The sequence below is a fragment of the Schistocerca americana genome, chromosome 10, assembly GCF_021461395.2.
Source record: "Schistocerca americana isolate TAMUIC-IGC-003095 chromosome 10, iqSchAmer2.1, whole genome shotgun sequence".
Classification (NCBI taxonomy): Eukaryota; Metazoa; Arthropoda; class Insecta; order Orthoptera; family Acrididae; genus Schistocerca; species Schistocerca americana.
Genome location: NC_060128.1, coordinates 176,003,691 through 176,020,646, shown reverse-complemented (window position 1 = coordinate 176,020,646; position 16,956 = coordinate 176,003,691). Strand labels below are relative to the sequence as shown.

Sequence of the window (16,956 nt, the reverse complement as noted above, 5' to 3'; positions counted from 1 at the left end):
TAAGGCTTGAAATAAGCCTTTGTGATGTCTCTAGTCTGAATTATGGTTATGAACGAACTGTATGGCAACAAATTGATATTTTGAATCATCTGTAACTGTTTTAGTCTGCTAGGTTTCAAGCAGTCATCCACCAGTGTGCTCAGTATTCAATTAATCCCCATAAAAGGCAAAGATCAGTGAACACGGAGTTTATTATTTATGAAGACCTTTATTGTGAACTGAGAAGTATATAGAAATGATGAAAGTCCATTAGTCAGTCATTACATTATGTCTCTTACTCCAAATATTTAAGATTTATTGCCTTAGAAGTTTCTCTGGCTAGGTACTTAAAATTTTATAGCAGGGAGATAATTATTTTTCAGCTAACAAACAAAGCCAAATGAGAACCAATTACTCCTTGCAGATAGATAGTGGAGGATGTATAACGACACCAAAAAAATGAAAAAAAGGTCACCCTAACTTTAAAATATATGCTATTTTTATGGTCTTGATGGAAACATACTCTCACACAGACTCCCAAATACACAGCTTCATTGTTGTAACTGACTGATTCAAATGATGGCAGTTCAGATCCCTGTTTGGTTGGCCAAATTGATATTTTCTTTCATTTACGTAAATCAGTTTTGGCAAATGCTGTAATGGTTGTTTTGAAAAGGGCATGGCCTATTTTCTTCTCTAATGTGAAGATACTGCTGTTAATGACTTCAACACCATCTATACATAAAGCCAAAGTTCTATATGTTTTTCCAGCGGGTGTGAGAGTGCGCACTCATGTTTTGTTTGTTACTTTCATCCTGGAATTTCTGTTGTCATAATAAAATGTGATTATATTTGATTTTGATTGCTAACACACATTTTTGTTGAAAAACTTTAATGTTTTAAGAATGAATGTTCAGGAGCTGAAAACAGAGAATGATGTAAAGTTGGCATGAACAGATGTGGTAGATGAAAGTGTTTGCCCAATGTAATATGCTTTATGTGCCTCCATAGTTTTTTGTATTTCTCTTTTCTCTCTTTAAGAAATTTTGTAGTCAGCAATACAGTGAAGGACAAGAAAACTTAAGACACTGAAAAAGTTATTCAGAGTCTTAAATCATCATAAAAAGATGTTTTGAAATCATTGAAATAATAATTATTACAGTGACTTTATCATCCAAGAACCTTTATTTAAGGAAAAAAGAAAGAAGAACTTTAGACTTATACCGTGTGTGTGTGTGTGTGTGTGTGTGTGTGTGTGTGTGTGTGTGTGTGTCTTAGATAGTGATTATAATCTACTGGAATGAATCACAACATCTTGGCAGACACCTTTTCCATCTACACATGAAAGATAGTATACTGCATAGTTATTTTCTGTGTACTCGGGCATGAATCCATTGTGCAAATCTGTTATTAATGTAGTTAACATGCCTACTTTGTTGTTCTGCTCCAATATTTGTTAGAAACAATTAGGCATATTTTCAGCTGGGGACAAGCCCACTACACGCAGCAGCAGCCAATGGCCACCTGGAGACATGCGAATTGCTGTTGCGAGCAGGAATATCACGGGATGCGCGGACCAAGGTCGACCGAACCCCTCTGCACGTAGCAGCCCAGGAGGGCCACGCAGACATTGTTGAACTGCTCCTGGACACGGGCGCTGACGTTGATGCCAAAGACATGGTATGACATCCAGTTCCTTTCACTGTCCCAATATGAAATGACTGTGTGGAGTCAGAGAGGAGTCAAGTGTTTTTTTGTCATCAGTTTTCTGATTGGTTTGATGCGGTTTGCCATGAATTCTTCTCTTGTACCAATCTTTTCAACTCTCTGTGGCACCCTTGTTTTAGATGTGTTTTGGTCTCTGTCTACCCTTGCAGTCTTTTGCCTCATACAGCTCCCATGCCCTATCATCCTGTCCCTTCTTCTTATCACAATTTTCTATATGTTCCTTTCTTTGCCGATTCCATGGAGAATGTCTTCATTCCTTATCTTATTTGTCTGCCTGATTTTCAACATTGTCCTATAGCACATCTCAAATGCTACAATTGTCTTCTACATCGGTTTTCCTACAGTCCGTGACTCACTACCATATAGTGCTGTGATCCAAACATGTATTCTCAGAAATTTGTTCCCCAAATTAAGGTTGATGTTTGTAAACCTTTCTTTTAGTTCTGTCATTGCTTCTTTGATGTATAGATTAATCAGTAGTGTAGTCTTACACCCTTTTTAATCCAAGTGCTTTGTTCTCAGTCATCCATTCTTATTCTTCCCTCAAAGTTCTTGGGAAATAGGATTAAACCATAGGGAAAGACAGGTAATCCCTTCTTTCCATAGCTTAATCACATTTTTCTCAGAAAGTTGAACATTTTGCACCATTTTAAACTGTCAAACTTTTTTTCCATATTGACAGATCCCATGAACATTAGGGATGTATTTAATAATAATATTCTGTCTTTTGTCACAATATTTTTATTTTCTGATTGCTGCCCAATCAGTTTCTGAGCTACTACTTTCACTTCAAGGACTGTATAGATATAAAGTGCATTACATTTGCTTCAGTTTTTCATTTAATAGTAACAGAATGACACAGTTGTTAAATTTAACAAGATAGCTGTCTCATATGGGATTAATGACAGAAATAACAGAGAAATGAGAGGAATAAAGATCAAGGTAGTTAATGGAGGTAAGAGGGTGTATTTATGTGTGAGGCAGGGACAAGGAAATTGTGTTCATTGCTTCTTGTGAGGCTGTTGTGCTAAGAGACAGTCATTACTGAAAACAGGAATTGATTTGTTGTATTCACTATCTGTACATTCATTCACAATGTCATTAGGTTGGAAAATCTGTTTTCTGCATATTTCTAGTGCCTACATTATACTAAATTTTGTGCCTGAAAGTTTTCTGTGGCAGTTTGTGAGATCCTTATTGATATCTGAAAGCCAGTTTTGGTGTCATAAAGGTGAGCTACCATTGCAGATTTATTTGTATTTGTATTTATTTATTTATCCTGTGGATCACATATTGTACAAAGTACACATGATATAGGACAAGTCATTTTTCTTAACAAATATGTAGTTTGGAGAAAAAAAAATAGGCAATGGACTGCCATTTAAAAAAATGTACACAAAATTGTTCATTGATGAATATAGTAACTTCACATACAGAGAATACAACAATTTACATGGGGAACTAAGAAACATGTAGGCAATGTAGTGCTACTTTAAATTTACACAAATAATCACTGAGATTACAGAATAGTGAAAATTTCAACTGGAAACACAACAGAAGGACAATGTCATTTAAAAACTACATTAAACATGAAATTAACATTGAGATTTCACAGACAATTAAGTTTTAATACTAATAGAATGTGTACTTGTACATTCAAAAAGCGAGTTAAAAAATTTTGGGAAGTGAAACTGAAACATAGTTATGTATAGTAGAAATTAGGTTATTATTTTGCCTACAGAATGTTTTACTCTAATCACAGTATTTTACAAAAGAACTTTATAATTTTTCATTTCCAGGAATTCTTGTACTGAATAGAAACAGTGCTTTGTCAGAAATGCCTTTAGTTTATTTTTAAATATTGGATCTGGAGCAGTTTTTATTTGTTCTAGAATTTTATTGTGTAATACGACACCCAGATGAGTTATATATTTTTGGTATGATGATGTCCTTGAAAAAAATTGATGGATATTAGATTGCCCTCTGGTATAATGAGCGTGTATATCATTGTTTTGGATTAATTTGCCTGTTCTTGAGAGGTATTCCCTGGTGAATAGGATTGTTTCTTGAATGAATAGGGATGGGATGCTTAGAACATTAAGTTTTATAAATTGACATTTACAGGATTCCAGCTTTTTGAGGCCACAGATTATCCTCAGTGCTCTTTTTTGTAGTTTAAATATATTTGTGCTGTGAGTTGAATTTCCCCAAAAGATGATTCCATAGCGGAGCAACGAGTGGAACTGCGCATGGTATGCTTGCATTAGTGTGGATTTACTTGTAGTAGATTTTAGTATTCTTAGTCCATAGCACAATGATGAGAGTTTCTTTGATAAGTTGTTTATATGTGTGTCCCATTTTAAATTGTGTTGGACCCATAGACCCAAAAATTTTGTTGCATTTACATTTTCAATTTTATCATTATTTAACTTTACTTGGATAGTTTTTTGATTGGATGTGGGAATTAGATGGAAGTTGATACATACAGTTTTCCCACTATTAACAATTAGGCCATTTTTGTTAAACCACTCAGAAAGTTTTTTCATAGAGTTATCAGATATTGTCTGAAGGGATTCAGGGCTAGATCCAGTCAACACTATGCTTGTATCATCAGCAAACAGGATAGTTTTTTGTGGGCTCATACGTCCAACAAGATCATCTATGTAAATGAGGAAAAGTAATGGCCCTAGAACAGAACCCTGGGGAACACCATATCTTATTGTTCTTTCCTCCGAGAGGAAAACTGTGTTATTTATTTTATTCTGTACATTAATATCGTATTGAAGTGATACCTTATGTCTGCGGTTTTGTAGGTAAGAGCATAGCCAGTTGTGAGCCACACCTCTTATTCCTCTTCTTTCCAATTTAGCAAGCAGTATTTTATGATCTAGTACGTCAAAGGCTTTAGAGAGATCTAAGAAGATACCTGCAGCTATATTATGTTGGTCAATTGATTTCAGTATGTGGTCTAACAGTTCAAAAATTGCTGTCTGGGTGGATAAAGATTTACTAAAACCATGTTGTTGAATGCTGATTGGTGCGTGGTTTTTTATGAAATTTATAAGCCTGTCATAAAAAAAGTTTTTCCAGGATTTTTGAAAAGATGCTTAATATGGATAATGGTCTATAATTGGATACTAAATCAGGGGAACCTTTCTTTAGTAATGGTGAGACTTTAGCTATTTTGAGAGCATCTGGAAAAATGCCAGTTTTTAATGATTGGTTGTAGATGGTTGATAATGGCTTTACTATATGGGGAGCACACACCTTTAATATGAGGTCAGGTACTTCATCATAGCCACTAGAGATTTTATTGGGTAACAATTTTATTATGTTCCTAATTTCATCAGGGTTTGTTTCATAAACAAACATTGTAGCATTAGTGCTGTTTGACGTATTGGTGGAATTGAAGAACGATACCTTGCAGTTTGCCTGAATGAGATCTTCTGCTAGTGAGGTGAAATATTCATTGAACTTGTTTACAACTGTGTATGGATCTGTGACCTTAGAGTCATTAAGTGTTAGGGAAATGTTTTCCTTTTTAGGTGTTGAACTACAAGTTTCTTTTTTAATAACTTTCCACATAGCTTTCATTTTGTTTGAAGAGTTTCTTATGAAATTGTCATTCCATAAAAGTTTTGCCTGTCTAATCACTCTAAGATAAGTTTTTTTGTAGGCTTTACAATAGTCAGAAAATTCTTCAGTGACTATGTATTTTTTGGAGCAATATTGGAGAAATCTGTTTCTCTCGCTAGAAATTTTGATTCCTTTTGTTACCCACGACTTTCTATTTTGATTGCTTGAAGTTTTTGTTTCAAAAGGAAATGCTGTATTAAAGTAATAAAGGAAGGTGTTATGGAAGCTTAAGAACATATTATCAACAGTTGTTTGCGTGTAAACACTGTCCCAATTTTCCTTAGCTAATAGGAAGTTAAAAATCCTAATTTATGAGGCACATTTAAAGATAGAGCTGAGATGTGTTCATTATATCATGTGAAAATGATTTACCTGTAGTATCTGTGTAAAAACTGGGACAGTCTCTACATGTGCTCCTGTAAACAGCTGGTTGCTTATGTTTGTCAAGTTCGTTGTAACTGCGAGGAAGGATATGCTTTATTTTATTATTTTTATAATAGCTTAGTTTAATACCATACCTTTTGAATGGATCAGCAGTTTTATAATGGAACAATTATGTAAGCTTTCCATTAAAACATCAAATTTATTTTGTGTTGTCAGTACCGTAGCAAGCAGCATTGTCTGCAGTGCTACATTTTTTACTCCTTTTTTGTTTTATGAGATTTGCTCCTGCTGGCAAGCAAGCAGACTTGTTTGGCTTCAGTTTGATCTTTTGTTTATTTCTGTTTTCGTACTCTAGTTTGAATGTCCATAGTTGATGAATTATTGGTTTCACTGACATAACATGTTATTACAATCATTTACAGACACACCAGCTGTTTCTTACAAGTTCTGCAAAATATGCATGTGTGTGTGGAGGTCGTTGACTACGTAGGCCCCACCAAAACTATTTTCCCATCCCGTACTGCACTGGTACGGGCAAAGTTGTTTTGTACGCACTCTACTAAAGTCTGGGCAGTCTTTTTCTATGCCTCCAGTGTTTATTGGAGGTGTTAATCTCTGTGTTCTGTGACGTGTGATGTGGTTGCTTCAGAAGCCCACAATGAGGAGGTAGTACAGTTGCTCATCTGTTAATAACGTCCACCATTTAGTGATTTGCTATGTGCTGACCCATTCATCCCCTGTTACAATTTGCAATAGTTGATATGATCTCTGTCACTAATACATTGTTACCAACAACAGTTGACTCTGGCAACAGAGATTTTTATTGTATCAAGGTACTCAAAGTACACCTAGATGAGTTACCAAGTGGAAAGTTGTAAATTATATTCTAACAAATATGTAGAAATAATTTTGAAATTAGTACTACAACCCATTAATTCAGTCATGAATTTGCTTTGTATGAGAGGGAAGGGAAAGGTCAGGAGACTGTAACTGTTATGTAGATACAAATCATGTAGCATACACAACCACACTTAATGGTTTATTTTCAAACCACACAACACAAGCCTTACAACTTTGATATAATGCATCACACATGAGATTTCTATTTAGTATGTATCTTCAACTATGGTAATTCGGTATTTTCATGTGGACAAAATGTCACATCTACCAAAAATTAATTTCAGTATATTTTCATTTTAGTGGGTGATGTGAAATATGAAATAACTTTGCTATAAATCGTTGTTTCATAATATTTCTGAAGAAAGCTTATATGATGTACTCAAGGGTAAAGTGCTGTGTCAAAGTAACCACCTGATGAACATTGTTGTTTCTGATAAGTAAATCAAGCATGTAACAGCAAGATGAAACTTAATTAGGTGTTATGTATGTTTATACAGCAATACGGCACATGAACATGGAAAAGTTGAAAATTTGTTTGTTCACAAATTTACAACATTCTGGTTTGAATTTTTGTTAAGTTTTGCAATAACACATTTTGGTGATATCCTCATTTGTGCAGCTGAAAATGACACCTCTGCACTGGGCAGTGGAGAGGGAGCATGTAGAGTGTGTTCGACTGTTGCTGCAGCACGGAGCCAACCCCCACTACGTCAGCAAGTTCGACAAGACGGCGTTCACAATGGCACTCGAGGCCAACCGGCACGACATTCTTGAGATGCTCGAGGTTAGTCCACTGGCTGTGCATCTTGGCGACAACTGAAGTCTCTGACAGAAATAGTGCAACCAAAACAGAAGAAACCAAATTTCTATTTCTAGAGTAATCGAGCCACCTTCTCCCTATTATAAATATTGAATGTTGTTTCTTTTGACTACAGTAAACATTTGCCAGGGTGCTGAAATTTAACATGCATTTTTCTAACAGTTGCAATCCACTTTTCCTTCCTGTAAATAAATTGTTCACAACCCTAAACATGGTATTCAGAAATTTTAGAACTTGTAGAGGTGAGTGAATTTTGAATAGGAACCTATGCTCCGAAACGTCATATGGCGACACTACGGAGTCTCGAAGTTGTAGGCACCGGCACCTGTATAGGTATGTATGTACAGGGTGAGTCTGTGATGATGATGTGTCAAACTTTCTAGGATGGTGGAGAGAAATAGGTGTACCAGAAACATTTGAGTCAAAAGTTATAAGGGAAAACCGTTCTGATATCTCTGACTGTGGTATACACGTACTGATACTGTTTCTGCTAAGATGGTAGGGTAGCCAACATCCAGAGTCTGAGAGAGGAACTATGAGCATTTGTTCACCTTTGCTACTGTGAACCACATCTCATCTACTTAACAAGTGCACATAGCTTGTAAGGTATGTATGCATTTTGGAGTCCGTGTTTACTAGACATATTTTCTTGTTTTGTTCCATACTACCACTTAAAGTTGTCTACCTTACAATCTTAGCAACAACAGTATCTGTACATTTTGGCCACTGGCAGAGGTATCAAAATGATTTATGCTTATAACTTTCGACTGGTTCATTTCCGGTATATGGACCCTTACTTCAGATTGATATATTTATCCATCTCCCTCATCCTAGAAAGTTTTTAACATCATCATGGAATTGTTCTGTATATACTTACATTTATAGGCATTGGTGCCTATAACTTTGATGCTCTGTAGTGTCGATGGGTGACATTTCTGGACATGGGTTCCACTTCAAAATGTTGCGTACTCACTCCTTGCATGTGGTATGACTTCATGTCACTGCTGCTAGTGATTCAGGAAACTCTGACGGAAGAATGATACATCATGGACATCCTGCACCCCATGTGTTACTGCTCCTGTGACAATATCATGATGTCATTTTTCAAAAGGAGGTTGCTCATCCATACATAGCTTATGTGTCTGTGAATTGCCTGTGTGATGCAGAGGTGCTTTCATGGCCAGTAAAATCCCCATATTTGATCTTGATAAATAAGAGTTAAGGGGCACGAAAGGGAAGCAGTGGTTGAGAAGGGAGTGAGACAGGGTTTTAGCCCATCCCTAATATTGTTCAATTTGTATGTTGGGCAAGGAGTAAAGGAAACAGAAAAAATTTGTAATTGGAATTAAAATCCACAGAGAAGAAATAAAAACTCAGAGGTTTGGCTTTGATATTGTAATTCTGTCATAGACAGCAAAGGACCTGGAAGAACAGCTGAACGGAATGGACAGTGTCTTGAAAGGAGGATATAAGATGAACATCAACAAAAGAAAAATGAGGATAATGAAATGTATTTGAATTAAATCAGGTGATGCTGAAGGAATTAGTTTAGAAATGAGACACTTAAAGTAATAAATGAGTTATGCTACTTGGGAATCAAAATAACTGATGATGGTCAAAGTAGGGAGGATATAAAATGTAGACTAGCTATGGCAAGGCAAGTGTTTCTGAAGAAGAGAAATTTGTTAACATTGAGTATAGATTAAAGTGTCAGGAGGTCTGTTTTGAAAGTATTTGTGTGGAGTGTAGCCATGTATGGAAGTGAAACATGGACAGTAACTAGTTTGGACTAGAAGAGAATAGAAGCTATCGAAATGTGGTGCTACAGAAGAATGCTGAAGATTAAATGGGTAGATTACGTAACTAATGAGGAGGTACTGAATAGAATTGGGGAGAAGAGGAATTTGTGGCACAACGTGACTAGAAGAAGGGATTGATCGGTAGGACACATTCTCAGACTCCAAGGGATCACCAATTTAGTATCATGCAGGGTGGAGGGTAAAAATCATAGAGGGAGACCAAGAGATAAATACACTAAGCAGATTCAGAAGGATATAGGTTGCAGTAGTTATTCGAAGACGAAGTGGCTCATCCAGGATAGAGTAGCATGGAGAGGCACATCAAATCGACTGAAGATCGCAACAACAACAACAAAGGAACACGTGTGCTGTGAGCTCAAACGTCATAGTGCCAGTATTCAGGATATCGATGACCAGTTACAACACTTGTAGGCTAGCTTGCTTCAGGAGAGGTTACAGTGGCTTTATGACACCTTTCCCAACTGAGTCAATGCATACATCCAGGCCTCAGCAGTATGCAACAACCCTCTGTTGAATGGGCTCATACTGCCAAGTTCTTTGTAAATGTTACTCGATTTTGCATTCACTGTAATAACATTACGTACCCTCTCAGCCTGAGAAGTTTCATCTTGTTTCCTCCTCCTGTTCTGGGTGCATCCGTTTTTTAGTTAAGTTACTTATTCAGTTTCATGTTCCATGAATCATTTGCATGATAAAACGTAATGATGTGGAATGAGTCAGTTTACATTCACATCACAAATTAATTTGTAAATGTAGATACATGCTGAATGTTTATAAGTTTCCTCTTTTTTTTTTTTTTTTAATATACAGATTTGGGCTGATAATTGCTATCCAGTACAGTAATCACTTACCAGATAATATTATTGCAACCTCAGGCTTCTTACAGATGATGCACCTATCTAGAAGGAAATTCTGTGTGCAAAAAATGGCAGAAATATCCATTTAGATCTTGTCAATGTATGAGCCTGGTGCAAATACTGGTGACTAGCTCTTCATGTAGAAAAGTGGGAAGTTGCATACAGGAACAACTACTCAAAGCCAGATTGAGTATTGTCATACAAATGTTGGAGAGTAGTGATGTGTAGAGGTATCCGCTGGGGCAACCATACATCATACAATTAATTGGTAGGATACTGGGAAACCACAGTTTATCAACAAGAAAGTTTGGATACAAAATTCTTGTATGTATTGTACCGAAACACTGCTCAAGTGGCAGGACATGCATTCTGGTTGGGCTAGCAGTGGACATTGACCTTATACAAATTAGGTCAGTGTGAACAGTCACAGGCTGTTTGACTGAGTGAACATGTAACATAAATGATAAAAAATCTTCACTGGCAGACACTTGAAGAAAGATGCTGTACATCTCGACAGAAGCTGTTTAGAAAGTTTTGAGAACTGTCTTTCACAGCTCAAACTAGAAATAATCTAATGTCCCCTGTGTGTCTATCCCATAGTGATGATACACATAAAATCAGGCAAAATACATCTCCTACAGAGGTGTATGGATAGTAAATCTTCCCACTTCCCATCTGTGAATGAAATGAGTAGAAGAAAAAGTACCTCCTGCCAAGTGCTTCACAGCGATTTATGGAGTCTAGATGTAAATGATGTGGTCTGGGCAGTTAGATCTCGAAATGTAGTCTGCCAGCCACTGACGATAACTCTCCCAGCTTTTTCTCAGGAGTGGGCTCAATTCCAGCAGAGCTCTTAAAACTTCTCATATTGAGAATGCCAAGGCATGTATGGGAGGTGGCATTAGAGTAGTGAGAGCTACAGATTGTATCACAATATAAAATAGTGTCCAAAAATTTGTATTTCACTTCTACAACCTATCTGCAACATATTATAAACATCAAATAAATTGTAGCAAATAATTATCTCACGGTCTTCAAGTAAATAATGGGGTGATTACGATTGTTCACTGCAGAAAGTTAATTAAGATATTTGTGCATGTGCGATCTTTTTCACGCATCCCACCAAATAATTAAGACTGTTTCAAATGCATTTTGGCACTATATTTTCTCCTTTCAAAGCGACAGCTCACAGTATACACTGAGGTGAAAAAGTCGTGCAATATCTCCTAATATCATGCTCAACCCCCTTTTGCCTGGTGGAGTGCAGCATCTCAACGTGCCGTGATCTCAACAAGTTGCTGGAAGTCCCCTGTAGAAATATTGAGCCATGCTGCCTCTATAGCCATTCATAATTGTGAAAATGTTGCTGGTGCAGGATGTTGTGCATGGACTGACCTGGCAATCTGCGTGGCCAAATCATTCACTCGAACTGTCCAGAATGTTCTTCAAACCAATTGTGGACCGGCGACATGCCACGTTGTCATCCATAAAAATTCCATCGTTGTTTGGAAACATGAGGTCCATGAATGGCTGTAAATGGTCTCCAAATAGCTGAACATAACCGTTTCTAGTCAAAGATTGGTTCAGTTGGACCAGGGGGCCCAGTCCATGTAAACACAGCCTATGCCATTATGGAGCCACTACCAGTTTACACATTGCCTTGTTGACAAGTTTGGGCCATGGCTTTGTGGGGTCTGCATCACACTCAAACCGTACTATCAGCTCTTACCAACCGAAATTGGGACTGAACTGACCAGGTTACAGTTTTCCAGTCATCTAGGGTCCAACTGATATGGCCACAAGCCAAGAAGTGCTGCAGGTAATGTTGTCTAGCAAAGGCACTCACGTCGGTCATCTGCTACCGAAGCCCATTAAAATCAAATTTCTCCGCACTGTCCTAATAAATACATTTGTTGAAGATCCACATTGATATCTGGGGTTATTTCAAACAGTGTTGTTTAGCCGTTAGTGCTGACAACTCTACACAGACAACGCTGGTCTCAGTTTTTAAGTGAAGGCTGTTGGCCACTGTGTTGTCCGTGGGGAGAGACAATGCCTGAAATGTGGTATTCTTGGCACATTCTTGACTGTATGGATCTGGGAGTATTGAATTCCCTCTGAAATGGAATCTCCCATGCATTTTATGCCACGTTAAAAAATCTGTTCACTCCTGTCGTGCAGCCGTAATCGTGTCGGAAACCTTTTCACATGAATGACCTGAGTAGAAATGACAGCTCCACAAATGCACAGCCCTTTTATACCTGGTGTATGTGATACTGCTGCCATCTGTATATGTTCATATCACTATCCCATGACTTTCATCACCTCAGTGTATATACATGATCTGAAAATTTGCAATCTATTCTCACATTTTTAACACTGTCCCGATTCTCTCTCAACATTTAATTTGACTCTACTGTCTTGGTAAGCACCAGATGACCCATAAAAATAGAATTGTAAACATTACAATATTAGATAACATTCTTTAAATGTTTATAAGATTAAACATATAATTAAAATTTATGGGTTTACAAAACTTTGAATACACATTATTGTTTTACCAAATGACAAAATCTAATTGAAATTATTAAAGTTTTGAGGAAAATTGGTTTTCCTTGCAAATTTTAACAAATATGAACTACTCAACAATTAATTTCAAATAATATTGAATTTAATATTAATTATGGAATTACAAATACACCTTCATGTTTCTTAGGTTTTGAATAGAAGTTGTACATTTCAGATTGATTATCTTTTTCTTACATAATGAAATATACTGTAAAATAGAAGCTACATTGTGTTGTTTTTGAAAAATTGATTCTACATTACATTAGTAACAGTGAAATACACATGCTTTTTTTTACACAAATGTCTAACAACATACAACAAATGACAAAAGTTTAAACTGTAACTATGAAACATATTGATTCACAGAATCTAGTAGCGAGTGCATCACAACCAAAGTGTATTGAGTAGTGAATAAAAGAATCTAGGTCTGGTACATTATGAGGTGATTAGATGGTACTCACAGTAGTTTACTGTGCCTGATATTTGTTAATGAACGAGATTCTCTTGCATTGGAAAACAATGCCGACATCTCTATAGATTACATTAATTGATGAGTTGTATCTAGTTGTAGATTAGGTATTTTTCATTGATTGTATTTTCAACACCTTTTGTGATGGGACTAAGAATATCTGTACAAGGCATTAAATTTTTTGCTTCTGAGACACTGTGCCATTCTAGTTTTCTAGTAGTTTATTGCAAAATATGAATGGTATAAAATGTGGACAAGGTTATGCTCTGTTAACCTTTTATCTCAGTACTTTCCTGATTGTCAGTGTTATGCTGAGTGTGAATCTTTCATATTAAAAAGTGTACCTCCTTTTAATTCTTGAGTGGGAAAAGATGATAGACAAGCGCTTGCATTATCCCAGTGATGAGAAAATGTGCTTCTTGCAATACAGCTGGATTTTTTTTATGATTCTTCTCTGATCTTTCTGAAAGGTGCCTCTCCGTATTTTGATTTTTTAACATTTTTCTCTGTTGAATTATCTGCTTCAGCTTCCTTTTCTCACCAAAGATATAAATGTTGACCACTTTCACATTAAAATCTAGTCTCTTAGAAAATAATTCATGTTAAATTCATTCATTGTCTTAATAAGACTCCATTGTCAACTTCAAGCAATCTCCTAATGTGAGACTGGAGTTCGAACTCAGGATGTGACAAGTACCCTCGTGGGTTACAGAGCCAATGGCCTTGCCATGTTGGTAACACCAGTTCCCACCTGAATACGGAAGATAAGCAACATTGGGCCCACTTAGTATTTGGATGGGTGACTGCCTGGAGAAAACTGGGTGCTGTTGGTTTTAAGGAAACACAAATCGCTGGATTGACATCCCATTGAAAGACTTGCACTGGGATGTGCTGGGACATGATATTTATTTATTATTTACCGGTTACAGACATCCATCACGGCGGCGGCGACTGCTTCTGCCACTCTCGAGGCAACAGAAAGCCTCGCACTGGTCCTTGGGCAGGTGCCGGTCCCAGCTCACCAGGAGGAAGTGCAGACATCCTCACAGACATCCTCACAGACATCTTCGCAGACATCCTCACAGACATCCTCGCAGAAAGGTTCGCAACTTTTATTCTGCTCATAGAGAGGGATGTGGAGATGAGTACAGGAGCAGCAAGAGCCACATGAGAACCTCCAAGAGTGACAGCTACCAGAGCTGTGGTTAAGTGTTCAACAGTGCCGGCAATAATGTAGCCAATGTAGAAAACATCTTCAGTACAATATTGTCCAGGAAAAGGGTGTGAGATTTGTATAAGTTATCTCATACAGGCTGTGTCTCCACGTGTATCTCAGTTGGTTTTGTGTACAGCTACTCAAGACCGGCAATCTGGAGTGTGGCTCATGAATGTGATGCTGAAGAAAAGTCTTCTTTCTCCACAGCTACTTTATAGCCATACACAGAAGTGTATGTATATTATAGAGCACTGCTGAAAATCCATTGATACCACATTTTCAGCTTACAACCCAAAGGAATTTACAAATTGCTGCATTGATTAGGTCATATGTGCAAGTCTATTACTGTAAATTATCATAAATGTTAAAATTATTTGGTGTAACAATGATGACTGACTAGTATTTGTGTTCCTACTCACCATATAGCGGAGATGCTGAGTTGTAGATAAGCACTCAAAAAAGACTGTCACAAATTAAGCTTTTGGCCATTAAGGCCTTCATCAACAATAGACCACACACACACACACACACACACACACACACACACACACACACATGACTGCAGTCTCAGGCAACTGAAACCACGCTGCGAGCAGTAGCACTAGTGCATGATGGGTGGAGTGGCAACTGGTAATGGTAAGGAGGAGGCTGGAGTGGGGAGGGGAAGGGATCGTTAGTGGGGCTGGTGGCCAGTGAAGTGTTTCAGGTTAGATGGAGGGTGGGGAAGGGGGCGGGGGGGGGGGGGGGAGGGGGGAGGGGAGGTGTAGCAGAAAAGGAGAGAAATAAAAAGACTGGGTGTGATGGTGGAATGATGGCTTTGTAGTGCTGGATGGGTGACGACAGTAACTAATGAAGTTTTAGGCCAGGAGGGTTACGGGAACATAGAATGTATTGCAAGGAAAGTTCCCACCTGTGTAATTCAGAAAAGCTGGTGTTGGTGGAAAGGATCAAAATGGCACAGGCTGTGAAGCAGTCATTGAAATGAAGTATGTCATGTTCGGCAGCGTGTTCAGCAACATGGTAGTCCACTTTTTTTTTTGGTCTCAGTTTGTCAGTGGCCATTCATGTGAACAGACAGCTTTTGGTTATCATTCCCACATAGAATGCAGCACAGTGGTTGCAGCTTAGCTTGTAGATGACATGACTTGTTTCACAGGTAGCCCAGCCTTTGATGGGATAGGTGATGTTAGTGACCGGTCTTGAGTAGGTAGTGGTGGGAGGATGTATGGGACAAGTCTTGCATCTAGGTCCACATTCTCTCCCAGGGTTTTGACTACCTCTCGTCATGCCCTGAAATGTGAAATGGCCTGCCCTCTATCCTTCCCACCCCTCCCACAGTGGTATTCTGCCGTCCACCGAATCAGTACAATATACTCGTCTATCCTTATACAACCCCTATTCCCAACCCCTTACCTTATGGCTCATACCCCTGTAATAGACCTAGATGCAAGACCTGTCCCATGCATCCTCCCACCACCACCCATTAAGTGACACAAAAATGACTTTAATACTCTTAGGGAGTTGTAAAACTTGAATGTAGGCTCACTCAGAGATACATTTTCTAGGTGTTTTGTGATTGTATTAAATCCATCATATACTTTATGAAAATAATATTAATCTGTACAACTCATAAACTCCACCCAAAATTGCCAGTGAATACATAGAATATTTGCATATTTACAGGTGGCAGACAAAAATATGGAAACACCAAAAACAGAACATATTACCATTTCGTGCCTAATACAGTGTAGGTAACCTGCTGCCACTCAAAACAGCTTCCAGTTATGTCAGAGTGGATAAAGCAGATACTATATGGTTTCCATATACCATTTTTCCTGCAAAATAGTGGCAGCTTCAGGTAACAGTGACTGGGACATATAACAGTTCCACACCTTTCTCTTCAAAGTTGACCACAAAGGCTGAATAATATTGAGATGTGGTGACTGTCACGGCCAGGGAAGATGCGACAGTTCATCCTTGTGCTCACAAAACTAATCCTAGCCAATGCAAACAATGTGAATAGTGGCCCTGTCATCTTGGAACTCAGCATCACCATTGAGGGAACAGATATTGTACTATGGGATAGACGTAATCAGCCAAAACAGTCACACAATCCTTGACAGTAATGCAACCTTGCAGAGTAACTGTGGATGGCCATGGAGTACCACAGTATGGCTGCCCAAACTGTCACTTAACCCCTACCAAGTTTCACTCTTGGGAAGTAAATTCGGCCAGAGGTTGGAAACAATGTGAAACAAGTCTCATCTGACCAAATGACTTTCTTGCATTGGACCACAGTCCAGATTTATAACTCCGGCATGTAACGGAACCTATTAAAGGCTTTATTATAATGAAGTATGCAATACCCTCCTAATTCAACCAGTTTAACTAGCAATTATGATAATAGAAAAGTAATTGTGTATGTTAGCAATGATTGCATAACATGTCTGCATAAACGGTCAACCCATGAAAATATAAATAAAAACTGGCCCACACAAAAGTTAACATCACTTGAACACTGATACAGCAGATGTCATTATGTAAAAACACTATATTGAACTGAAATAATTAATACAAAA

At 37.7% G+C, this 16,956-nt stretch overlaps 1 protein-coding gene and 1 pseudogene across 2 annotated transcripts in view; both read left to right on the top strand.

Annotated features, from left to right (window-relative positions):
• LOC124552631 (GA-binding protein subunit beta-1-like) overlaps window positions 1–16,956 on the top strand; it is a 97,977-nt gene that overhangs the window by 44,287 nt on the left and 36,734 nt on the right. For both annotated transcript variants that reach the window (XM_047126957.1, XM_047126956.1), the window contains exons 4-6: window positions 1,462–1,659; window positions 7,247–7,411; window positions 14,091–14,262. In XM_047126957.1, the coding sequence (XP_046982913.1) occupies window positions 1,462–1,659; window positions 7,247–7,411; window positions 14,091–14,262 (535 nt within the window). The remainder of the gene's footprint in view (window positions 1–1,461; window positions 1,660–7,246; window positions 7,412–14,090; window positions 14,263–16,956) is intronic.
• Window positions 13,875–13,994, top strand: LOC124552935 (annotated as a pseudogene).